This window comes from Lemur catta, chromosome 4, assembly GCF_020740605.2.
Source record: "Lemur catta isolate mLemCat1 chromosome 4, mLemCat1.pri, whole genome shotgun sequence".
Classification (NCBI taxonomy): domain Eukaryota; kingdom Metazoa; phylum Chordata; class Mammalia; order Primates; family Lemuridae; genus Lemur; species Lemur catta.
The window spans coordinates 74,915,586-74,942,815 of NC_059131.1; the positions used below are offsets into that span (position 1 = coordinate 74,915,586).

The 27,230-nt window shown below is 44.3% G+C and overlaps 1 protein-coding gene across 3 annotated transcripts in view; it reads right to left on the minus strand.

Annotated features, from left to right (window-relative positions):
• RFX8 (regulatory factor X8) overlaps positions 1-26,220 on the minus strand; it is a 50,579-nt gene extending 24,359 nt beyond the window's left edge. For 2 of the 3 annotated variants that reach the window (XM_045548911.1, XM_045548910.1), the window contains exons 1-3: positions 26,097-26,183; positions 18,092-18,153; positions 16,848-16,934 (exon numbers count right to left, since the gene is read on the minus strand). In XM_045548911.1, the coding sequence (XP_045404867.1) occupies positions 16,848-16,934; positions 18,092-18,153; positions 26,097-26,168 (221 nt within the window). In that variant the 5' untranslated portion in view covers positions 26,169-26,183. Of the gene's footprint in view, positions 1-16,847; positions 16,935-18,091; positions 18,154-26,096 lie in introns of all 3 variants that reach the window. The other variant, XM_045548912.1, reaches the window with a different exon arrangement.
• Positions 26,221-27,230: the final 1,010 nt, after the last annotated feature.

Genomic DNA, 27,230 nt, shown 5'->3' on the forward strand with positions numbered 1-27,230 from the left:
GTGTCTCCTCCCAACCCCCACCCTGGCAGCTTTGGAGTGACGAGTAATGCTCATTATAACTGAGTAATGTTCTCAATTATTTCAAATTCTTAAATGATACTCTCAATTTCTGCATGTGTTCAATGTAGAATATGAGTTCAATTCAATGGTAATTGAAAGGTGGGTGGCATTACCTTCCTCGTCTTTATAAGGAAAACTGCAGGGAACTGCCTGCTTTGCAGGGCCCCATCCTCACTGGGGGAGCTATGTTACTTTTTTAGCATTTAATTGGGGGATTTTAGGCATTAAAACAATAATGGGAAATAAAAAATATTTCAACCTCATGGAGAGATGTGGTCATCTACAAAAACGTCCCCACCTCCACCTGGCCAAAGACAGCTTGCTTGTTCAAAGGAGTGGCAAGGATGTCTCTTTCCAATCCTGGAATGACCTAATTGAAGAGATGGCTCATAACATAGGTCAATGTGGAGGTTTCATGAGATCGTATTTATTTATTTGTTTAAATCACCTAGTTTCAGAGGCCTCATGCAAACAAGCAAAGATCCACAAAAATATGCATGACCTAGAGGGGGAGTAGGAGGCCACAGCAGAGTCGGGCCACAAGGCAGGTGAGCAGAGAATCGCCGCTGGAGACCAGCCTTTCGGCAAGGTGGAGACTCGTGGAGGTCCAAGTCCAGGGTGTCAGCACCCTCAGAATGTGGCAGATTTGGCCGAGTGAACGCTGCAGGGACTGGCCAGGCTTTAATCTGGCAGGCAAGGCCGGGCGAGGCTAGAGAGGGAGGCTGCGGCAGACCAGCACTCTGCCAAAGGTGGCATCCCCACTCAGGGGGCCACCACTCCAAAGGAGGTGCCGGAGTGGGAGGCCAGAGCAGGTCTGGGGGTGGCCATTTCAGATGGAAGCTCTCAGGGTGCCAGCCAGGACGGCTTTGTGTCTCTGGGCTCATTGCCCCGTGTCATTTCCTGAGTGCAGTTCTGATTCAGGCCTTTGGGATATTTATTAGGCTGTGATCAAAAGCACAGTCATTGCTCAAATATGGCTCCAAGGAAACCACATGCAACATCCAGAGCCGGCCTTTCTGGGCAGGAAGGGCTTCCAGTCCAAAGGGCGTCTTCTCCCACCTGCCCTCTGAAGCCTGTGATGCTTTAGTGGTGCCGAATCACGAAGGCAGAGAAAAAGGCCAAAGCCCACGGCCCAGGAGTGACCCTGGGGTGAGTCAGCCCCATGAAGTCATTTGCATTCTGGGAGCTGCCCCTCCACGGCTGCCCCACAGGGCCTGAGCCAGGCCGGGCCTGGGATGTTGGGATTTAATAACCACTGGGGGATGGCCCGGGCAGCTGGGAGTGGAGGAAGGAGAGTGCAGACAGGGAAGACCAGGAGGAAGGGAGGCCGAGGAGCCCCACGGTGCCTTGGAATGGGTGTCCTTGTCCAGCTGTGCCATCAGCTGGCTGTGTCGCTTGAGCAAGTTGTGTGAGCTCTGGGGGGCCTCAATTTTCCACTCCTGTAAAGAGAAGGGTTGGGCTTTGATGACCCCGAGAACTTTTCCAGCCCCCCACTAGAACATGTGGATTCAGGGGCCCTCCAGGATGTACGAGATGGTCAAAAGATTCTTCCTCGGCCTCACGCAGGGAGACTGGAGAGAGGCCTGGCTTCTCCTGGGCACCAGCAAACTGTCCACTTCACTCAGGACAGTGAAGACACAGCCTGGGAACCACTTATTACTTTAATTAGTTTTTATGATCAATTTGGCTGAAAAAAGAGTTGGGCATAAAGAGGACTGAGGCAATTATATGGCATACAACTGATCTTGGTTTTTTAAAAAAGTTTTCCCATAAAGTTTTTCAAATGTAGTGTTAGCTTAATATGATTTTTGGCATTTGACTTCCTTTTAGTCTAACTACAATTTGCATTCACATTCTCAGGTTTTGACATCATTTGTCACTAATCCAGACTTTCATTGACATCATTTCGGCATCGTAACTTGCCCCCACAAATCGCTCTAACAGCAGTGAAACGACTTGAAGCAATTACAAAGGTAAGAGGATAAGAATGTAATAAAACCTAACTCATGTACCACACTTGTTCGGGGTCGGCTATCAGAGCAAAGGTGCTCCATCTTCCAGTCATTAAGGATCTAATTGCAATTCTTCCTCAAAGCACATGAAATAATTATTTTTGTCTTGATTAGGAAAAGATAGCCTTGACATGATGAATATTTTAATATGTAAAGTTCAAATGATAAATGTGTCTATATTCATAAAAAGGACATGCCATTATGATTAAAAAAAGTTAATATAATTTTGATTACACTAATAATATTCATCACTAAAATATACTGAGCAGTTACTTATTGCTAAGTAGTTTACTTGTTTTACCCTAATTCCCACAAACACCTATTAGGAAGGTAGGAAAGAATTATATTATTATTCCCATTTTGCAGATGGGGGCAGAGAAACAATTCGCAGAGCTGAAGACCCAGCTTTGACTTCAGAGTAGAATGTTACCTGTTCTGCTATTCTTTCAAGATACACGTGTGTGTAAGAAAAAAAATAATGTGCACAAGAAGCATAAAGTAAGACATCCATCTTTTGAAACTTAAAATGGACAGGAACGACCTTATTTTAAAAACTGGCTTGCTGAGTGCTGTGGCTTCATCATTTTCTGCACTGAGGCTATTGCTGTTATACTGCTTAACTGCATCCTGACCCATTCGATTTTATGAGCAACTTTATTGCAAAATGACCTAGGGGGAGACCCTTGGAAGTGTTGAAAGTGTAAGTCGTTCACATTTGCCTTCTTGAGGCAAAACTCAGCCACTGGGGGCCAAGCTTTGCTGGCAGACAGCAAACCACAGGTTGCATTGCAGCAGGCGTCTCTCTGCTGGACGTGGGCAGGTGAGGGATGCGTTCAACAAATGATGTAGTTCCCGACGTGAGGGGGCCCTAGGAGTGGTACCTGCTTTTAAAACCTTTCCAAAGCAAGGAAGGGTATCATCTAGGGTGTAATCCTCCACCGGTATGTTTTTTAAGCTGCTAGACAACAACCAGGTAAGAGACATTTTTTAACTTTAACAAGTTCTAACCAGCCTTGAAAACCATAGGGTGGACAGGGCCAAAAGCGGGTTGCAACTTGGACACCTTATTAGTACCTGAGAGGGAGGCGCTCTGGGGCTCGTCTGGGGTCTGTGGGAGCCTCTGGCCCCAGAAAGGCTGGGTTCCTACTCCCAAGCCTCCTGGGGCTGTGGCTGCAGGCACGGAAGGAAAAGGGCTCCTTCTTGGGGCTGGAGGGATTCTCTAAGGAACTGCTGGTGTCTGACAACGGGCTGTGGTGCCCGCACCCACCAGGCTGGCAGCCTGCAAACTCGCTTTCCTCAGCAGTGGGGGGGCCTGCAAGGAGAACCCTTTGCCTCTTCTGCTCTGTCGGCACAGCCAGCCAGCTGTGGACCCGCCAGGCAGCCCCTGAGCTCATGAGCTGGCAAAAGAACAAAGGAATGGAAGAACAAAGGCACGGGATGTGGACGGCACGGTTTTAGAAGATTTTTAAAGGCCTTTAATAAGCTAGGATGGAAAAACTGAGAGAGAGAGAGAGAGAGTGTGTTGCAGGGCAAGGGTTCGTGTCCATATATCCTCAAGAGAAGCACGAGGCTCTGTACAGTTGATTTCAGAATTGACATGAGATAGAATGGGGACTCTCTATTGGGAAAATGACAAAAAAGTTATCCTTGAAACTTGTTAACCGGAGATTCTGCCTAAGAAGTAGAGCATCCGAGTTAGGCAGAGCTGTTTCTCGAGATGCAGTACCATGCACACATGCACGCACACGTAGTCTCCGCTCCCCCCAGACAATAATAAAGTATTTTATGCATTGGCCTCAATTCTTCCGTGACTTTCTAGGTCAGCAGTTATACCCGGCCCCAGTGTCAATCGGGTTGCCAGCTAAACAGGATTGGAATCCGGGGAGGCCATTCCCTGTAAAGTTACGCTGCCCTTGAGAGGGCAGCAGGGAGGGAGAATGTGCCGGACTTTATGAGGAAGCCGTTTTCTATGGCACGCACAGCACATTTATGGTCACTTCCATTAAACAAAAAAGCCTCAAGCTGTTCATTTGTTTCAAAAATCAAACCTTGGTCTCTCCTTGGTTCAGGGCGGATGCTGCCTCAGCAGTTTTCCGAGAGACCCACTCGCAGCCCCCACCAGGCCCTGTGAAAACGGGGTCCTTGGTCCTGCAGGCCCCCCACCTGCTGCTCCACCGCCGCTTCAGGAGTCTAGTTAAGTGGACCCTCAGTGCCCTGGTCCCCACTGGGTTCGAGACCCCCTGCTGCTTCTGCCGGGGTCAGGTGGGGGTGGCATGGATGGCTTCAGGGACTAGGGCATCAGAATCTCTAAACTGATGAGGCTAACAATGGGCGATATGGAAGCATAGGGAGAAGATGGGGCTTATCTTGAGACTAGATTTATTTTAATTAGGTTACATGCTTCTTTAGAGCGCCTGGCGTTGCTGAGAGAAGTCAGGTCCCTCAAAGCTACCCCTTTGCTACCAACCCTGGTTGAACTCTCTCTCTGATGATGTTTATTGGCATTTCCATTTCTTTCCTTAACACAAGGTCCAGAAAGAAAAAAAACGCCTTAGCAGCCTGGCACAGCTCGGTGACTCAGAGGGTTGTTTTTGGAGGCTTGTACGGTCCACTCTAAGACGGTCCTAGCAAGGCACACTCTTTTCAGCCACACCCACCAAAATCAAATTCCTATTCCTCCCGCAGGCAAATATCAATAGAAGGTTGTTTTGTAAAGTAGTCCTGGATGGCAGCACACGTAGAGAAATGCCTGTTTCACCAAGGCACGCAACTTTGGGGAACGACTAAAAGGCTCACCTGTAGGTTTGCTGGGGGGCTCCCCTTTGGGTTTTAAACACAAGAGAGATCGTGCTCTTAAAAGCCATTTGTGAGAATGCGCCCGGGGCAGACACAGCTGCTCACCGTTGGGGCTGATGACTTCCAGGTGCACCTCGCCTGCCTCCTCCTCTGGCGACTGGCCTCCCTGGGCTAAGGGGCCCTGCTGTTCGAGACAGATGCTTGCGTCTCCAGAGGAAAAGCAACTGCGCTGTCATGTCAACTTTCGTGAGGATGACAATGCCAGAAGAGTGCTTTGAAAGGAAGAATTGCACTCCCAACTGTGAGAAGAAGGCATGGGAGTGAGTGGAAAAAAACATTTGAGACCGTGGACCACCCTGGGGTGTGGGCAGTGGGATACTTCATGGGACCTGCCACGACAGCCTTTTCTGGATTATAGGATTCTGCTTGATTTATTATTTTTAGCTGAAATTGTTATGGAGGTAATTGTAGATTTACATGCAGTTGTAAGAATAATTTGGAGAGATCCCTTTTACACTCTGCCCATTCTCCCCCAGTGGTAATATTTTGCAAAAACAATAGTATAATATCATGAACTGGATATTGACATTGTCACAATCCATCCATCTTACTCAAATTTCCCAAGTTTTACTTAAACTTGTTAGTGTGTGTGTGTGTGTGTGTGTGTGTGTGTGTGTGTGTGTGTGTATTTAGTTCTATACAATTTCATCACCCGTGCAGGTTCAGGTATCCACCACCCCAGACAAGATATTGAATGGCTCCATTGCCACAAAGATCCCTAGAGTTGCCCTTTCATAACCACACCCATCTCTTGCTCCTCCCACCCCCAGGTCCCTAATCTCTGCCAACCACTAACCCATCTTCCATTTCAAAAAATGTTGTCATTTCAAAATGTTTTATAAATGGACTCATAAGGTATATAACCTTTGGGGACTGGAGTTTTTTCACTCAGCAGAATTCATCCACGTTGTCGTGTGTGTCAACAGTCTGTCCCTCTTTATTGCTGAGTAGTGTTCCATGGTAGGGATGGACCACAGTGTGACTACACGGTCACCTGCTGAAGGACATCTGGGCTGATTCTGGTTTTTGGCTATTGCGAACGAAGTTGCTACGAACATTCATATGCAGGTTTTTGTGTGGACATAAGTTTTCATATCTCTGGAATAAATGCCCAAGAGCGCAATTGCTGGTTTGGATGGTGATTATGTGTTTAGTTTTATAAGAAACTACCAAACTGTTTTCCCGAGTGGCTGGACCACTTACCTTCCCACCAACAATGTGAGTGATCTGGTTTCTCTGCATCTATGTCAGCATTTGGTGTTGTCACTGTTTTTTACTTTAGTCAATCCGATAGGTGTGTAGTTATATCTTACCATGGTTTTAATTTGTATTTTTATAATGACTAATGATGCTGAACATCCTTTCATGTGCTTATTTGCCATCTGTATGTTCTCTTTAGTGAGATGTACATGCCTTTTGCCTATTTTCTAATTGGATTGTTTGATTTTTTGCTGTTGAGTTTTGAGCATTCTTTCTATATTCTAGATACTAGTCATTGTTGGCTATGTGGCTTGCAAATATTTTCTTCCACTCTGTAGCTTGCCTTTCCAGCTTCTTCACCGAGGCTTTCCAAGAGCAGAAGTTTTGATTTTGATGAGGTCCAACTTAATTAGTGTTTCCTTTTCCGGATCAGGCTTCTGGTGTCAAGTCTAAGAACTTTTTGCCTAGGTCCCAATGATTTTAGCCTATTTTTCAAAATTTTAATATTGTTATGTTTCACATGTAAGTCTATGATCCATGTTGAGTTAATTTTCATATAAGTCATAAAGTTTAGGTTGAGGTTCATTCCTTTTGCATGTGTTTGTCCAATTGTTCTAGCACCATTTGTTGAAAAACCACCCTCCTTCCATTGAATTAATTTTGTACTTTTGTCAAAAATCAGTTGAGCATATTTTCGATCTATTTCTGTATTCTCCACTCTGTTCCAATAATCTATGTGTCTGTGCCTCCACCAATACCACACTGATAGCTACACAGTGAGCCTTAATATAAGGTAGAGTGTTTCTCCTTCAATTTTGTTGTTTTTTGTCAAGATTGCTTGAGTTATTTGCTTTTCCATATAACTTTTAGAATAAGCTTGTCTAAGTCCACAAAAAAATCTTGCTGGGATTTTTTTTTCACAACCTCATTGAGAGATAATTCGTATACCATACAATTTACCCATTTAAAGAGTGCAATTGAATGTTTTCTTAGTATATTCACAGGGTTATGCAACTGTGCAGAAAAGAGATAACACTGCAGGCCTGAGACAGTTATCCTCAGAAAGCCCTGCTGCCAAGTTTGGTCCTTGTCTGGGGTCTGGGAACTTGGCTCTCAGAGTGTTCCCAGTCAACAGTTAACTGATAAGAGTGGCTCACTGCGCCTAAACTGTTTGCACAAACAATACGGTTTATGCTGAACACCTGCTTTCCTTTTGAGAGTCTATAATTTTGGCATGTGTTAGGAAGAGGGTGCCTATGTGACCTGCTCCTGATAAAAACTTCGGGTGCTCTAATGGGCTCCCCTGGGCAGAAACCTCGCACGCATGTTGCCGCATTTTCATTGCTGGGGAAGGAGTGCACTTTGTGTGACCCTTCATGTGAGGGAGAGAGCACAAGAAAAGTCTCACATGGGTCCCACCAGACTCTGCCTCTTTTCCCCTTATGATTCTGGGTACCTTTACTATGTCACTGTCGTAAATCTTAGGCATGAGTACAATTATATGCTAAGTACCGTGAGTCCTTCTACTGGATCTCTGAGAATGGAGGTGGTCTTGGAGAACCCCAGCGCAGGGGTGGTAGTGGTGAGATTTGCTAGAATAAACTCAGCTCACTGAAGCAGGGCTACAGAATTATTTAGGAAGAAGAGAGAGCAGATTAATCCCTCATGTGGCAGTATTGAAAGGTGGGGCCTTTAAGAGGTGATTAGGTCATGAGTGCCCTGCCCTTAAGAATAGATTAATCCATGCATGGATTAATGGATTAATGGGTTAATGGATTAAAGGATGATCATGGGAGAGAAACTGGAGGCTTTATAAGAGTAAGAAGAGACCTGAGCTAGCATGCCTGGCCCCTCTCCATGTGATGCCTTGTGTTGCCTTGGGACTCTGCAGAGGGTTCCCAACAGCAAGCAGACCCTCACCAGATGTGGCCCCTTGACTTCTCAGCCTTTCTCAACTATAAAAAATAAATTCCTTTTATTTATAAATTACCTAGTTTCAGATATCCTGCTATAAGCAACAGAAAACAGACTAAGACAGTCCCTTTTTGCCCCTAGTAGTTTCCTTTGCTCTGAAATCTGCTTTATTAGATATGAACATAGCCACTCCTGCTTTCTGTGGACCAGTGTTTGCATGTTACATCCTTTCCATCCTTTTACTTTCAACCTGACCATGCCGATGAATTTGAAGTGAGTTTCTAGCCAACAGTGTATATTCAAGTCATTTTTTTCTTTTTTTATATCTACTCTGCCAAACTTTTCTGATTGGTGTATATAATTTATATTTAAGGTAATTATTGGTACGTAGGCACTTAAGCCTGCCATTTTATCACTTGTTTTCTATTTGTTTCCTTTGGTTCTAATTCCTCTGTTTCTCTTTTCTTGCCTTTCTGAGAGTCACTTTAAACACCTTTTAGGATTTCATCTTGATTTAATTATAGTGTTTTTTAGTATCTCTCTTTGTATAGTTCTTGTAGCGGCTTCATGAGTATTACAATATACAGAAGTGACTTATCACAGTCTGTTATCAGTGTTTTAACACTTTGAGGTATGGAAATACTTTTCCTTTTAGCCTCTTTATCTTCCTCATTTTTAAATATCATTGTCTTGATTATCAGACAGAGGCATAATTTTTGTTCTAGTCATCTAATATGATTCATAAAACTCATGAGGCAAAGGACAGTCACAGAGGCCAAAGCAACTCCATCTTGGATGTTAATCCATCTACCATGTTGACTTCTGATTAACCTCTGTTCTGGGAATGCCTCTAAGATTTCTACTTTATTTACTGTTACCATAAATCCTGCCCTGAGGTCAAAACGACCTTGACTATATATAAATCCTGCCCTTCGGCAGATTCACATAGCATTCTTGCCTTTCACTGAAGAGTCAATTTTAATTGTCCTACACGTTCCTTCCCTATGGTATATAAGCCCTGGGTCTGGGGGTCATGTCATGGGGACCCACAGTCTTGTCTTGCTGCTACTTGAGCTATAGCTCCTATGCATAAGTCTCCATTAAATATTTCCTTATGAGAAAGTGAATTTGTCAGCCTCCTTCTTTGGTCTCTCAGTTTCCTCAGACTTTGGGGGTAGGTTTGCATAGATAGCTCACCACAGAACAACAGTGTATTGTATGTACCTAGATTCCTGCTCTTCCCATTGCTTTCTCTTTCTGGATGCTCCAAGATTCCTTCTGTTACCATTTTCTTTCTCTTTGGAAAACTTCCTTAGCTGATCTCTAATAGTGAGTCAGCTAGTGGCAAATTCTTTGTTTTCCTTTGTCTGAGATGTGTTTAGAGCCCCTTCCTTCCTGGAGGATAATCTTGCTGGATACAGAATTCGTGGTTGACAGTTCTTTTCTCTCAGCCCTTGAAAATGGTTGTGCCACTTCCTTTTGGCTTTCTAGGTAGATTCAAGGAGAAATGTGTTGTCATTTGAATCACCATTATAGGTAATGTGTAATGTGCCATATCTTTGGCTGATTCTAAGGTTTTTCTTTGTCATTAGTTTTTAAAAGCTTAATTTTCAGAGCCTTTGTGGTATTGTCTCAGCTTGCTTGGTTTATTTGACTCCTCTGGGCTTCCTGGTCCCCACCAGTGCTGCCTGGGGTGGGGGGTGGAAGGGCTTTCCCAGGCTGGACTTCCGGATGTCACCCTGTGGAGGAGGTGGTCCTACTGACACTCCCCAGCTGCCCCTGGGTCAGGGAGGAGAGTTGGGCTATGGGACAAAGAGCCTTCCTGAACCAAGAGGCTTCCTGTAGCTGGGTCTCTCTTAACAGATCAGCTCACACCCTTCAGTATCTCTTGGTGGAAAAGGGGTGTCTCAGAGCCAGGAAGGAAGGAGAGTGTTTTCCCTGGCTGTTTGTTTTAATGAGTTCCCTACTGACAGTCCCCCCAACCCCACCTGATATTGTTAGAGGAACTCAAGGAAAAATGAGTCTACCTGGGCTGCCTTCTCTTGCGAGGCTGGAGTTGCAAAACATTGGGTCTGGGCATAGGGGTGCAGGGGAGATGCAAGATGCCTGGCTACGGTGCTGGCTATATAGTCCTGGGGGCCCAAACCAGCTCACTTTCTTCTTATCACCTTTCAGAGTTTTCCTTTGGTTGCTTCTTGCATTATCTGTAGGGTTTACAGTTGTGCTTACTGTGGAGGGACAGGGAGAAATGTATCTACAACATCTTGTCCCAACCAGAAGTCCCCACTATCATATTTAAACTCATCATATTTTAATGTATTAGGCACAATCATGTAATTAAGCATTCCACTCACTAGTACCATTGGTTTATAATGTATATATGTTTTTGTTTTTGTTTTTTGAGACAGAGTCTCACTCTGTTGCCTGGGCTAGAGTGCCATGGTGTCAGCCTAGCTCACAGCAACCTGAAACTCCTGGGCTCAAGCAATCCTTCTGGCTTAGCCTCCTGAGTAGCTGGGACTATAGGCATGCGCCACCATGCCCGGCTAATTTTTCTCTATATATATATTTTAGCTGCCATATAATTTCTTTCTATTTTTAGTAGAGACGGGGTCTCGCTCTTGCTCGGGCTGGTCTCGAACTCCTGAGCTCAAACAATCTGCCTGCCTCGGCCTCCCAGAGTGCTAGGATTACAGGCGTGAGCCACCGCGCCCGTCCTTTAATGTATATATGGTTTGATTTCACAAAGTATCTGTGGTAACTTGTATTAAAAATAATGTACAGGGAACAAGATCGTGTAGATTCACTTTTCCTTGCTCCTGCCTCCATGATAACTAAATATTTGGAAATTATTCAACAGACAGGGATAGAAGAGCCCTGAAAGCTAGAAAGAAGAAGGTAGATTAGGTAGGAGTAGAGAAGTGACAATGTGGTGAGTTCCCTGGGTTTTTGTTTTATTTCCCATACACCCCTGGACTGGGCACTGGAGAAACCTGCAAGCCAGTATGGTCAGCAGGCATAGACATAAATCCCAAGAAAAGCCTGCACTCTCTGGTCAAAGGACTAGGCAAGGGAAGGAAAGCCCAACAGAGACATAGTGGGGGACTGCAACCGTCACTCCACAACTGGGCTATGGGCTGGCGACCTGATCAGCTTCCAAGTCCTGGTGGGCTGACACGTTCCTCCCATACACCCAGGGCACTGGCAGGTTGCTCTACCTGCATGGACAGAGGGATAGTGGTGAAGCCCCAGGCCAATTCAATATCCATTCCACACTTGGAGCACTGAAAAGGCAGGCTATGCTACCCACGTGGCATTATCAGCAGATCCTGGTGTCTCCCTCCCTATGCCAAGGGACATAAAGAGATCCAGGCCCAGCCACTCTGGCTCTTCTCACTCCCTGCAAAAGGTGGCCCAGGGAAGTGGGTTCAGCCCCTGAAGGTGGCATTGGTAGGGATTAATCAGAAATCCCAGCAGTGCTAAAAGAATGGAGCAGACTGGTATTGCTCAGAAAACTAAGTCATCATGGAAACTACAGACCACAAAAGTAGGCCAGAACCTACACACTAAACCTAAACAGTGTGACTACCTTCTATCTATTAATAAAATAGAAGACTTATATAGGATCAAGAGTCTACTAATATCACAATAAAAATGCCCAGGATATAGTAGAACCTCGCCATAATCCCAAAAGCCAGGTAACCCACAATTTGCATGAGAAAAGACAATCAACTGATGTCAATACTGAGAGGAATCGGATGCTGGAACTATCTGGCAAGGATTTTCAAGCAATCATTATAAAGATGCTTCAACAAGTAATTATGAATTCTACTGAAACAAATGAAAAGATAGAAAACTTCAGCAAAGAAACAGAAGTCATACAAAAGAACCGAATGGAAATTATAGAACCGAAAAATACAATAACTGGTATAAATATCATGAAAAAATCATGCAGGCATGATAAAATAAATACATCAAAGCCCAAAGTAATATGCTTAAGAGCCTTACTGAACGTTTACTATGTGCCAGATGCTGTTCTCAGCATTGTCCTTGTATTAATTAATTTAATCTTCACAACAGCCCCGTAAAGTAGATACTGTTATTACCCTTATTTAATAGATGAGGAAACTGAGACACAGAGGGGTTGAGCGGCTTCGCTAAGATCACACAGCTTACTAGTGTTAGAGTGAGGCAGTCTGTTCCAGAGTCTCTACTCTTATCCACAGGTAGTGTTATGCTGCCTTTCTGGGAGAATTAAAATGATTTCAGTAATTAGATTCAATGGACCATTTCTTCTAAGACTTCTGCAAAAGCCTCCTATTAGTCTCTTTATCCTAGCCCTCATCTCCTTGTTCAGGTTGTTCTCTCCCACTCTCTTATTCATCCACCCAAGTCCACCCTCAGGCTCTCCTGTTCTTTAAGCTCATCTCTGCCTCAGGCCCTTTGCACTTGCTCTTTCCTCTACCTGGAATGCTTGCTTGTTCCAGATCTTCACTTGGCTGGTTCCTTTACTGCTATTTGCTCAAATGGCATTGTCTCAGGGAGGCCCTCCCATAACTTCACTGTATTGTCTTCAGGTCACATCTGCTATTTTTCCTTTTTAATTCTTTCTTCTTCACTAAAGCTCAATAAGACAAGATGCTTTGTTTGTCTCGATCACTGCTATATCACTAGTAGCTAGAACAGGCCTGACTTATTGTACAAACTCATGTATTTGTTGAGTAAACAAATAAATAAATGGAGGATAAGTTATAGAGTTTTTGTCACCTGAAAACCGGAAAGGTAAATGTTTTTATTTTGAGACCTAAATTTTAAGAGGGATTTGCCACACAGGTCCTTACATAAAAGATACCATATAATAAAATAGATGACATTTTCATCAGTACAGTTCATCGATTATTAACATTATAACATTTATTATATTTCTGCCTCCTGAAATACATATTTAAATGTGGCATTAGTTAGGAAGTTACCCTTAAATCTAATGCTTTTAAGAAAATCTCTTAGTGGGCCAAGACTTTAAAGTTTATCAGTTATTAAATATTTGTTGAGCACAGAGTACAATGACAAGTGATTGCTGCTGGACTTATGAACAAGCCAATGTCACCCTTGCCTTTGTCTTTGTCCCCTGGTAGTCCTCCTCTTCCTCACTGATGATAAAGCCTATTTTTCTTCCCCCACAAAGACCACTCCCAACCCCTCTCTCGGTGACATCTGAAACAAATGCAGAGTTCTCAGGACACCAACAGCCTCTCCCTGTGCTGCCCCCGCCCCCCCCCCCCGCCGCCTCCCCCCCGCCCTGAGTGCTGAGTGCCTGCCTGGTGCCTGTCTTCCTGGAGTGTGCAGGGCTCTCCGTGCTCTGTCAGATGGCTGACTGCTGGGACATGGGGCAAACAAGTCCAGGATCCAGGCCCAGCCTCAGGAGTGTGCAGGTCAGCAAGTGAGAGACGACATCTGCCCAGGGAAGGCCTAACAGTAACTGGAATAAGCCTCTCATCACAGCTATTCCCTTCCCCAGCTTCTCCATTTCTGCTGATGTCACTTTTCCGTCTTTGTGACTAAGGGATGAATAAGAGTTGGAAGGGGAAGAGCTGGTCTGAAGCAGAGCATAATCACTGTGTTTGAGGTTGAGTTTGAGGTTTTGGTGGCACAGGCTTGGCTGAGTCATCTCTGTTCCCTTCTAATGACACTGACTCAACCAACCACCGGATCCCGAAGGTCCTGGCACTGAGATCTTTCAGCCCTGCCTGTGGCTGGGTCAGGTGCACCTGAACGAGGCCCATTGCCTGCTCCTCCTTGATCTAGTCTTCGTAAGCCCGAATTCCGAGTTCTCGGTTCTTCAACAGCCATTTCAGTGCCCACTAAGTCTGAGGATATGTCTTAGTCTGTTCCTAAAGCTCTAACAAGACACCTTACACTGGGCAATTTATAAAGAAAAGAAATGTATTTCTCATAGTTCTGGAGGCTGGAAAGCACAGGATCATTGGTGCCACAGAGTCAGTGTCTGGTGAAGGCTCATTCTCTGCTTCCTTTTTTTAACAAAATAATTGTACATATATATAGGATTGACGTGATATTTTGATACATGCATACAATGTGCAATGATCAAAGCAGGGTATTTAGGCTATCCATCACCTCGAACATTTATCATTTATGTTGGGAACATTTCAGATCTTCTAGCCATTTTGAAATATACATTACATTGTTAACTATAGTCACCCTACTGTGCTGTCAAACACTAGAACTTATTCCTTCCATCTAACTGTATGTTTGTATCCATTGACCAACCTGTCATGTCCCCAGCCCACTTCCTAGACTCTGGTAACCACCATTCTACTCTCCACCTCCATCAGATCAACAGAATAGAATGTGCAATATTTGTCTTTAGGTGCCTGGCTTATTTCACTTAATATAATGACCTCCAGTTTTCACTCTCTGCTTCTAAGATGGCACCTTGTTGCTGCATCCTCACGGGGCAGAAGGCAGAAGGCAGAAGGCAGAAGGGCAAAAGGGCAAAAGGGACAGACGCTGTGTTGTTGAACTTTTAAATTCAACATGAATTTTGGAGGGACACCAACATTCATACCACAGCAGGATAGAAACAAACAAAGCTCCATGGTTTCTGCCCTTTGGAGGTTTCAGTGATGATGATTCTACCCTCTTCTACCCTATTTCTCGTAGGAAGCCTCTGACAGACTCATAGACAACCCCCACTGCCCAGCCTGGCAGTCAAGGCCCTCTGAACTGGCCTTCCAGATTCACCTTCTACTAAAGCGCCGCACACTCCCGTACAGAAGGATGCTGGCGCCTTCACACCCCTTCGTCTTTGCTCGCCTTCCTTCCTAAGCCTGGAGGTCATCTGCTCTCCTGCCTCCCTCCCCTACAGCACCCGTCAAAGTCCTAATCTGTCCTTCAAGGTTCAGCGCAAAGCCCAGCTCTCTCATTGGCCCTTTGTGATCCCCTGCCCAAAGTGTGCGCTCCCCGTCTTTGAGGACCTTTTATACATTTCTGACACCCATCACACTGCACTTGGTATCAAGCTAAATGTGCCATCCTAGCTCCCCTGTTAAGCTATCAGAGAGAAAGGTCTATGTCTTATTCGTACTGGAGGCTTCTCGTCTCTCCACCTCAGCAGGCGCCTTACACATAGGGTGCTTGATACAAAGGGCGACCATATAATTTGTTATCATTTGTTGTCTATACTAGAACATTTTTGAGAGTGAAAGGGGCACTATTAATAGTTATATTGGGGTACAAGTGAAACTGAAATTGTCCTTGGCTACTTGGACATATGTCATCTATTTATGCCAAATGAAGACTCAGTGAATAGTTTGTGAATTAAGCTGAAGTGCTGGTTTGTGAGCTGGGCGGTGAGCATGTGACAAAGCGCAGGAAGGAGCCTTTCCTAAAGCTGCCATTATTGGGGATGGTCCTGCTGAGGGCGTGGTCCCTGAGGTATGTCCAGAGGGAACGACGGGATTCAGGATGGTCCCATTAGGCAGAGACAGGAAGGAATGGCACCATGGAAGGATAGGATGGCGGGAGCAAAGGCAGAACTATGTTTGACATATTCAGAGAGAAGTGAGTATGGCTGAAATTATGGTTTATATTGGAAAAAATACGCAACATGCCCGGAAAGTGGAGCAAGAAGGAACTGGGCTGCTAACACCCGTCTAGGAGGAGTGGTCTCTATGCAGGAGGTAAGGGCAGACGCCCTAGTGTCTCTGAGAAGGAGAGAGACAAAGCAAATCCAGAATTGTAGGGAGGTTAGTCTGGTGGCTGTGGTTAGAGTGGGAGAGGGAGGAGAGGAGGCCACATGGGATCTCTGGAAATAATTTCTGTGTAAGATGGCAAGGGCTTAAAGGAAACATCGGTACCAAAAAGAGTGAGTCAGGAGAACTGAAAAGGAAACATTAACAGGGCTTTGTGACCCAAGGAGGCAGGAGTGGCTTTGGGGTGACACTTTGTACAGATTCTGCCTGTTGATATCATAGATCAAAATAAGGAAGTCAAGGGGCAGAGACAATTTGGAGGAAGATTATAGGTTTATATTTCCACATATTGAGTGTGAGGCACACGTGGGCCCATCTAAATGGAAATGTCCAGGAGACAGCCACAGACGAATGCCTGCAGGGGGGTGGGGGCAGGACCAGTGGCAACAGTTTAGGAGGCAGCAACCTGCAGGAGCCCACAGGTGAGAGGTAGAAAAAGATGAGGTGTCTTGTGGCCAAACAGCAGGAAGAGGATTGGTGGTTATCAAGGTCAGATCTTGGGAAATGCCTGCACTCAATGGGGAGGGGAGAGATGAGGAGACAGAGCAGGGGTGTGTGGGGTAGGGGGAGGGCAGAGGGACTGACACGGAGTCCTGAGGGCTAAAGGAAGTTTCAAGAAAGAAGTGCCAATTTCCAGCCATGTTGCCTATTTCTCCCCAGTGTAAATTACAATTTCAGCTATACTCACTTCTCTCTCTGAATATGTCAATTGTGTCAAGTTCTGCTTAAAAGTTGAAAAGAATAAAGACTCACTTGGTGAAAAATGGCTCTGGCAATTGTATGACACTTGAAATGAAAAGTATCCAAGGAAATGAACCAGAAATGGATTTCTCTGGCCAGTGATGTTGCCAGAGGCTGGCAAAGGTGTTGTTGGTTGAAGGTGTGTTGATGTGATGTGTGTATTTCCATCCTTGAGGAAGACTTCCAGGCAGAACAACCAAACAGTCAGTAAGATACAACCAAAATATGAATGATTCAAATATTAACCAGGCTTGTGACCCAAGACCAAAGTACCGAAACGATAGTTACTAACCTGTGATACCTTTTTTCACCTAGAAGGTAGCAATACTGGGCATAGAAAAAAGAACTTTTCTTGATGCAGATTCCATCATAATGATACCTGAAAAATAAAGGTTGTCTTTAAAATTATGTCAAACTGCTGACATGCCTTATGGAAGCACAGAGGAGGTTAGCTAACGAAGACTTGGAGTTCTCCTGGTTTTATCATTGTCTCAATTTATTCTGAAAAACTAATCCTTCCGCCTGACCAAGCTCTGTTAGGCAGACAAGCAACTTCATGTTATTTCATACATATCAGCCTTGAAACGGGCTTATGGACGCTCTACTCTGCTTTCCCGACTTAGGACATTCTAATCTTAGAGAGATGAGACGGGGAAAGCCTCCTGTGCCCCCACCATTAACCTTTCTTAGGTGATGTGCAGCGACACCAAGGTTCCCTCTGCTGAGAAATGGACCCAGGTTCTCAGAAACCCAGTGAAGAAGGCAGGCTCCTTCCCTGCAGCCCAGACCCTCCTCTGCTGAGCTCAGGAGACTGCAGCTGCTTGTCCAGTCTCAGAGCAGAACAAAAGTTTTCCAAGTTAATTATTGCCCGATATTAGGTCTGGCAAACTCTTCCCCATCTCCCATTCCTTCGGGAGTGGCAGCCCCCTCTCCTAATTTGGCTTTGATCCCTTCTCACTGATTTCCTGTCTCAATTTAAAACAAACAACAAATAACAGTAATAACTGAGTGACAATTATGATTACGATGCACCTGATAATGCTGGAATTTCCTTTTGCATTAAAAATGTAAACTTGGGACCTAGCTTCCTGAATATAATTCAGATATGCTAATTAGATGAATACTTAGAAATTTTAGTTCAAAAAGCAATAAAACAGTTCCATTATTCTATGTGTGTAGTTATTTAAATATTTCAATAATGAAACATTTACATGTCCAGACATTTAAAGTTTTGAACAAATATATATATATATACACACACATACACATATATGCATGTATACACACACACACATACACACACACACACAGTGACTTTTGTATGTTAACAAAATTCCTAAGAAAATAAAGACCAGTATTTGGTTCCAGCATCTCTTGAATGATTTCAGGAACTGGATTTAATTTGGATTATGGGCACTCTTTGATAAGAGTTGTTACTTACAGTTTATTTTGTTTTGCATTTTTTGCCACTCATTTTGTGATTTTCCAAATCCTGGTGTTTTAACATTTAAGATAAAACAAAAATTATAAACCTACCTGGCACTTCCTCTTGTGCCCAGCCTCCGGGTACCAAGATCAGGAAAAACCAAGTGCACTAGCTAAAAGAATAAGCCAGATTTTAAGCTGCAATTCAAAAATTTAGAAACAAACTTCCAATTTTTTCTCTTACAATGTTTAATTTATATTTCCTGTTTTCTAATCATAAAGAAAATAAATGTAAATGAAATTTGGAAAAAAAATCAGACAAGTCTGAAAAAGAAAACATACCACCCAGAGAAAACTGCCTTTTAAACCTCAGCGTCATTCCTTCCAGCCTTTTTCTCAAAGCCTCCATAAGTATCTACGTTCTCTGGGCTCACATATTAGACACCTGGCATTGCACAATTAGCATATCTGCAGTTTTGCATTCTACTTTCTCCTCTCAACATTATGCCACAGACATTTCCTCTTGTCATTAAAAATTCTCTGGAAATAGGGCTTATTAATAATTACATCATAGTCCATCCTGTGAGAATGCTGTGATTTTACTGTTTTCCTCTTTTTCTGATGTGATAGTCGTTTCCACTTTTTGTTATTCATTTGTTTACCTAATGTTCTCACTTTCAAGGTTTTGTTAATGAACACTGTGAAATTCTTGAATAACATAGCCACTTCTGACGCAGCTTCTCGTTTCCCGGTTATCTTGTCCACGGACACTGACAGCACACTCAGGATCAACAGAAGTCTCTTCCAGTTTCCCAATCAGAGGAGGTTTGTGACGTGCACGGCATCCAGGTGCGTGTCTGCTGAGCATGGACATCCCGGATCGTGAGCAAATTACAAAACACAGAGCAGGGAAGCCGTGATCTTCGGAGCTGTCTAGTAAAGATTTCTGCTCTTTTTCTGTATCCCCTCCATAACTATCCGGCCCCGCTTCTGCTTGGTTTCATGTCGCATCCCTCTTTCCTTTTTTATTAGCTCCAAAGCAGCAGGATGTGACAGAAACATGAAACGTTTCTCCTCTCGTCTGGCTCTATGTCCTACCTCTCTCTACAGGAAGCCACACATGCCCGGGTGTGAAGGAGGCAGCATGAGAGCAGGGATGGCAAGTGTGACACAGACGCCACAGTCATGAGCCCAAGCCCAGAGGGTCTTTCGGGGAAGGAGAACCAAAATGCACAGAAGAAAAAAAAATGAAAAGAGATAAAAGGAAAAGTCAGCCAAGTTTAAAGCCAGAATAAGAAGCCAGAAATTCCTAATGGTTGACAAGAGATTCTGACAATTTCACCTCCTCTGACTTAAGAAAGTCACTCAAAGCCTTCCTATATGCCTAGTTGTCAAATAAAATCAAGATGCAAATCGTAGTTACCTAAGGGAATTATTAGAAAATATACAGCAGGCTCAGATGTGAACACTCAGGGATAATCTGGTGTTTTGGAGGAAGAAGTGGAAGCAACCTGCCTGGTTGACTGTGACATAATAATGTGCACATTTGATATTAGTGAGTCCCCTGTGATTTCATTTTAATAGAGAGAGCAGGCACATCACAGTTAAAATAAAAAAAAAACTGGGATAATTATTTGCAGAAAATATATTTAAGTTAAAAATTATATCCTTAATATATACAAATCTACAGGAGAAACACTGATACCCTGATAGGAAATGGTCTGGTGACACACACACACATACACACACACACACACACACACACACACACACACAAGATAACACACGTGGTACACACACAGGATACACATGACCAAAGCACCTGCAGAAGGGCTTAACTTTCCCAATAATCCAATAAATGCAAGTAGAGACAGCTAACTATAGTTTTTACCCAACAAGTTGTCTAGGTTAGGAATATTATGGATTCAGGTAAGAATATCATGAATTATCAGTGTGAACTGGCGACAGTTGTTTATAGTTGGCTGTGGAAAGCAATTTGGCAGGCCTCATTTGAGAACCTATCCTAGGGAAATGACCAGATACAGGTGGGGATTTATGTAGCTTAGAGCAGAGGAAAATCATAAACGACCCATATTTCCAATAAGGGATTTGGTGAAATAAATTATGGTATATCCAAAAAATGTTTTACAGACATTAGACACCATGCATTTGAAAATATTTTAATGTGAAAATGTTTATGATATTTGAGGCAAAATAATAATAGTTAATATTTCTTTGATGCTTCCCATATACCAGGACTGTTTTTTTCTCTTTACATGTGTTTTCTCATTCATTCCTTAAAAGAACCTCCTGAAGTGCTATTATTAATATTACTATTATTAATATTTTCATTTTGCATATAAAAAGTTGAGACACAATATGGCTAACTTGCCCAGGGTTACAACCTAAGAAGTCTGATTCTGGGCTTGATGACATTAAAAATTATACCATATTACATGCTGGCTATCTATTCATCTACCTATCTCTATTTATCTACCTACCTATCCATCTCTATCTCTCTCTCTCTCTATCTCTCTCTCTAATCCACCTACCTACCTATCTATCTTTGTAGTTAGGGTCTTGACAGGAACCACGGCACAATCAAATGAAAATAATTGAAGAGGGGTTTAACAAAACGAAGTCCTTACAAGAGGTGTGACCAGGAGATAGAGACACAATAAGAGATCATGTAGTACCCAAGGCCCAAAGAGGAGATAAAAATTGAGCTGGGAAGGATAAAGTCTTCAGAGGGGTCCTTCTGTCTATCTATTTATCTGTCTGTCTGTCTGTCCATCGTCCATCCATTCATGGATCTGTCAATCCATCTATTTACATGGCTTCTATACAACCGGATGAGGCATAAACACAACAGGCAACAGGTAGCAAAATGAATTGTGAGTCACACACCTTAGGGGACTTGTATCCTAAGGCATTTGGCTAAAATTTGGTTATAAAACTCTCCAAAAGCCCTCAACTCTAATCACCCACAAGGAGGGAGAGAGAGGAGGAAGCCTAAGGGGCATTCTTGCTACAAGACCCCCTTTTTCCCTGTGAAGGACGGGCAGAAGGAATGTGGCACAGTCACCTCAGGCCTCACAGAAGGAGATTCATGAGTCACTTGAAGAGCTTATGGTGACGCCCCTGCAGCTAGTATCTGGCGATGGCCTAGGACGCCCAGTGGGCAGCAAGCACAGGGCTGGCCATGGCCACTGTTCTGAGTTCAGCTGGCACACCAAGAATGGCTGAGTCCTTTCCATGGCCTGAAGCTGGCCACGTGTGAGACAGAGCTGGCATGTGGGAAAGCCCAGACGCTGCCCAGCGAGGCCCTGGCAGCCTTGGCAGCCTTGGGAGGAGGACTGCTGGGCAGGCAGCAAGTGACTGCCAGGAAAGAGCCCTTCACCAAGCCATGGGATGTGCACTGGGACATTTCCAAGGTGGGCTCTGAAGAGCCCATCAGAGGGCCCAGGGGACAAAGAACCCACCTGCTCCCCAAAGCATGCAGCCATGAGGTAAGAACTTTCCAGCCACTCTTATCTCCTTCCCTCCCTCCCAGAGGGAACAAACCACACGTGGTGAGCTTGGGGAGGAGGAAGAGGGCATGAAGAAGCCCCCGCACCCAGCTCTCTGTGGCAAGATACCCAGCTGGAGCAGATGGGGAAACAGCTCCATTTTCAACTGAGTCCAGAGTGTTATCATCTGGGACTGGACACTAAGCACCAGGCTGATACTGCTGGGTGAATTAGAGTGACAGCAAGACTGTATCACCCAGAGATTTCTGGCGAGGTCATGCTGCCTGCTTGAATGCCCACTGAGAGGCTGGGGGAAGAAGTACACCGTGGGCCAGTACAGAGGGACACAGGAAAGGAAGCCGCTCAGCTGGTGACATTTGCACGAGTGTGTGTGCACGTGTGCAGGTGAACTGCACTCATATGGCTGTATCTCTGGACAGGGAGGCTACAGCCGGTATTCATTTTCTTCTTTTTATACACTTTTCTCTAATTTCCACATTTCCTACAAAGGAGATATATTCCCTTTATAATCAGAAAAACATCAGTAAATGTTATTTCAAAAGAGGAAGTCGGCCTTCCGGAAATTCCCTAATCCCTGTAAAGTATCACTTGCACCAGCGATGAGCGTTACCCATCGTATGCCCAGGACTGCCAAAAAGAGCAAGAACAATCCAACATCTGCACAGGAACTCGGTGTGAAATCAACTCCAGTCCCCAGGGAGGAGGGAGGAAGTGAGAATTGGGTATTTTGTTGTTTCTCTTGTAAACATGCTTTGGGATCATATCCTCTTCCCCTTCCCCTCCCTCCTCCATTTAGTCACAAATTCAGCAGCACAGAGACGCTTCCCAGCTTGACCAAAGTGGCCCATTCTTTCAGCAAATTTCCACGAGAACTTAAAGCTAGTACCTTGGCATCTTGGGGAATGGGTTCTAAGCGGAGTATTAAGATGAAAACCACTACATAAATGCATGTTGTTACACACTGGAGTCTCTTTTTAAATTTTTCTTTGGCATACTCTACAGTGGGACTGCTGTAGAGGTGAAACCACCGTGTAACAAGATCTTAAAAAGATTCTGACAAAGAGTTTTTGCTATCACAGGAAAGGAAGTAGGGATCCAGTGGTGCCAAAGGTGTGTCCAGTTATCATCACCCACGTCCCTCTGAAAGGCTCTTAGGTGGGTTCATAAGAAAGGGCTGTAGTGCCAGGATACCCAGAACTCAGCAAAGCCTTGGACAAAGTTTCCCAATATTCTGAGTGACAAAATGGCAAAGTGTGGGCTGAGTGACAACATAGCTGGGGCAATTTCGGATGGTTGGAAAACCCTGCTCAGAGTCACCCAGCGAGATGGAGTGATAAGAGATGTGCTTTTCAATCGTGGGAGCTTGACCAGGCTGGGGAGGCTGGATGACCTCCTGAGAGTCCAAAAGACAGTGATAAATAGAACTGCAGGTCAAACTGAAGAGGGGAGACATACTAGGAACAAGGAGATAGCCACTCTTGGGTTCAAAGAGTTAACTGCAGGATGACAACCATCCAATAATAACAACTACATTTTGTGTGTACATAGAGTATTTCACGAAACCATTCTAGGAGGCCTAGCTTAATTTCAACTCATTTGAAAAATTACTTAAGGGTTGCTTTTGTTGACTCCCAACTTAGAGTGATATAGAAAAGGAAAAGCCAATAGTACCAAAAAGAAAAACCAAAAGTAAGCACTCCTGTTCTCTGAGCATACCTGGGGCACTGGATTGTACCCTTGGAAGCACCTTTAAGAGGGACATCAACAATTGAAATCATAACGAAACAGGTGGGCAGGGAGGTGAAGGTCTGGAGGCCAACAGTACTCAGGGCTTCCTGAGTGACAAGAAGACAGAGATGTGAACCGTTGTTTCAAATATTTGAGTAGGTGCCATATTAGAAGATTCTATGATTATCAAAAGTGCAGAATTTCCACCAATGACCAAGAAGTTTCAGAAATGAAGATTTTGATATTAAGAATGCATCTAGACATTTTGATGTTTTGAAAATAAAAATTGGAGGCCAGGCGCGGCGGCTCATGCCTGTAATCCTAGCCCTCTGGGAGGCCGAGGCGGGTGGATCACTCGAGGTCAGGAGTTCGAGACCAGCCTGAGCGAGACCCCGTCTCTACTAAAATAAAATAGAAATAAATTATCTGGACAACTAAAAGTATATATAGAAAAAATTAGCCGGGCATGGTGGCACATGTCTGTAGTCCCAGCTACTCGGGAGGCTGAGGCAGTAGGATCGCTTAAGCCCAGGAGTTTGAGGTTGCTGTGAGCTAGGCTGACGCCATGGCACTCACTCTAGCCCGGACAACAAAGTGAGAGTCTGTCTCAAAAAAAAAAAAAAAAAAAATTGGAATCCACAGGATTGCTGATGGGAGGGTGACTTGGAGCAACCACCTTGGAAAACAGTGTGGTCCCATCCCTTGATGTCGGTCAGCCATGCACCTTCTGCCTCTGCAAGTTCACTCCTGGACATACAGGTCCAAGGGAAGATCTTCACACGCACACCAGGACACACGTACACAAATGTTCACAATGGCAACATCTGGAAACAACCCAAATGCTTATCAATGGGAGGGTGGATGCACAAACTGTGAAATACCATGCAACAGTCAATTGAATTTAGATGAACCTTAATATAATATTAAGTGAAAAAACTTGCCCCAAATTGCAAACAACACAATATCCCTTTTAATAAAGTTAAACAACAAAAATTAAAAATAGGCTTTTTAGCAATACATATAAATGCACTAAAACTCTTTTTTAAAAAGGCAAGATATTGATGAATAGGATGATGGTTTCCACCAGTGGGGAGGGCGAGGAGATGAGATGTGGGGGTAATGGCTACATGGTTCCTTTTGGGTGCTGGGTCCACAGATGCTTATCAAGCGCTACATGCATCCATGATGAAAGTGTGTCATGAACCGGTCCAATTCTGTCCACCTGGGGACCACTAAAAACAGGGAGAAGGAAGGAAAGAAGGAAAGAAGAGAGGAGGGAAGAAATTGAATTGGCAGCTTTGTGGCCCAGTGAGCAATCTCCTTGTCACCTAGATCGTTGAAGCCCGAGCCATATGGCCACTCAAAGTGGCATGGTTGTGCAAGTTGTGAACTGCACCACGGCCCCTGATGAGGAGTTGTGTGGGTTTTTATCAGCCTGTGTTCTGCTTGCCAAGTCACAAGTCCTGGTGCGGGGCTGTTTGTCCAGAGGAAGAACTGCCTTCCTCTGTGCAGAAATGTGCTGTCCCCTCACCCATCTCTCTGCCCCTGTGGCTGTCTCTGCCCTGAGTGGGCGTACTGTTCTCATAAAAGGCTCCCAGCCAGTGGTGCTTTCGAAGAGATCTTATATTTGGTGTGCACTTGGACCAGGTGACTTCCAACGTCTTGTTGAACTCAAGAACATTTTGTGGGGAATAGCAAGTGGAAAGAGCTCTGAACCGCAATTTAAGAGGCTGTATTTGCTGCTCAAGCATTGCAACTAGCTATGGGACCCTCAGCTTTAATCACTCTTGGTTTGTTTTCTTCTTCTTTTTTTTTTTTTTTAATTTTTTTGAGACAGAGTCTTGCTGTGTTGCCCAGGCTAGAATGCTGTGGCGTCAGCCTAGCTCACAATAACCTCAAACTCTTGGGCTCAAGCAATCCTTCTGGCTCAGCCCCCCGAGTAGCTGGGACTACAGGCATGCACGACCATGCCCGGCTAATTTTTTTTTCTATATATATTTTTAGTTGTCTGGTTAATTACTTTCTATTTTTTAGTAGAAACAGTATCTCGCTCTTGCTCAGGCTGGTCTCAAACTCCTGACCTCAAGCGATCCTCCCGCCTCGGCTTCCCAGAGTGCTAGGATTACAGGCGTGAGCCACTGTGCCCGGCCCTGGTTTGTTTTCTTAACCATGAAACACTAATGCTACCTCCCTGAACTAGGGGGCTGTGACAACCAGAATAGAAGTTCAATAAAGACAGGGATTTTTATCTATCTTGTTCATTATTGTATCCCTAGGATCTAAAACAGCGCTTGGCATATAGCAACTGCTCAATAAACATTTGTACAATGCAGAGGGTCTCAGACTATCCATGTGCTAATGTTTGCTGTATGGCATATAGTCCAGCAACAAATTCCTGGATATGGGTCTTAACCTCCAGAGGAAACCTTTAAGAGCCAATGAATCTCTAAGTACTACCAAATTGTGGGAAGCATCAGTTGTCTGACACCACAAAGTGGCTCCCAGAGCTTGTATGGTGCTGAGCCTTGGTATTTCTATGCAGGGAATAATGGCCCAGCAAACCTGGCTCCCCAAGGAGTGTTTGGAGCTGCCACAGTTACATTCCCTTAGATGCCACCCATTCCTCATCTTTCCTGGCACTCACTATGAAGTGTGGACAAAGGAAGTTGGCCAGCAGAATGGCTTTTCAATGGAAATGAAGCATGCTGACCATCTGATCGGTTTCCCAGGATGAAGCCAATTATACCCATTGAGAACCTGTTAGACCCAAATACATTTCAAAATTTCCTCAATTAACTTGCTTCCTTCCCCCTACCCCTTTCTTAATGAATAAGGTATTCTAAATCTTCACAACCTACCTTCCCAAACATTGCTGGGTTAACCTGGTTCTGAGCGTTTTGCCCACAGGTCTCCACGTAAATCTCATACATGAGACAGCGAGGCACACTGTACCCTTCGCAAATGCAGAAATTATCAACCAACCTAGGGGCAGAGGAAGACAAGGAAGAGGAAATTGGCATTTGTTTTTCTAGAGCAAGACATTTTGACAAAACCAATGGCCAGACACATGTGTGGGGTCCCCAAATAAATGCAATATGTCTAATGTATTGAATGGAACCCTGCAAAGGCTCACAACCAACATCAATAATGTGTCCCTTTGTCCTTAGGCCAGTGTTAAGTGTATTGATTATGGGCTTTTAGATTATTAACATAGTAGGTTTTGGTTTTGTTTGTCTGGGGCAGGTTGATGTGCTAAAAGGAGGCCCAAATTATTGGGCTCAGCAGACACTATTTCATATACCTTTGTAAAGGTTGCAACATCTACAGAACTGTAAAGTGGAGAATTATTTAAACGGTTTCCGAGCCCATGCGCTTACATCTTTTCCTCCCTTATTCTCTCTACTCTGAAGTAGTTAACTGCATGGTTCTCAACCCCCTGCAATTTAGGGCAGGGCACTATATTTTAATTCTTTGAATTGCAATGAGACTTAAAATGCAAGACATCAAGAGACAGAGAGGCTGCATATTTTTATTATTCTTTATTTCCTGTTGGGTACAAAATGGCATTTACCTGTCACTTGCAGTGCCTGTGGCTTCTATTTAAGGTAGGACCTTTAACTGCCCAAATGCCCCTGGCCCTGGGGCAGGGTGCCCTCCCTGGCTGTGAGGGCCTCCCCCTGCAGCTCACAGACCACACCCAGCAATGGCTGGAAATCCCTGGTGTTCCTTGGCTTGTAAATGCATCACTCCAATCTCTGCCTGCGTCTGCACATGGTCTTCTCTCCACGTGTCTGTTTCTCTGTGTATTTTCTAAGAAGGACACTGGTAATTGGATTTAGGACCCACTCTAATCCAGTAAGACCTCAATTTAACTAACTACATCTGCAAAGATCCTATTTCCACATAAGGTTACATTCTGAGGTTCTGGGTGGACATGAATTTTGAGGGGATCCTATTCAGTCCAGCACGGGCCCCAGGGAGGCAGATATTTC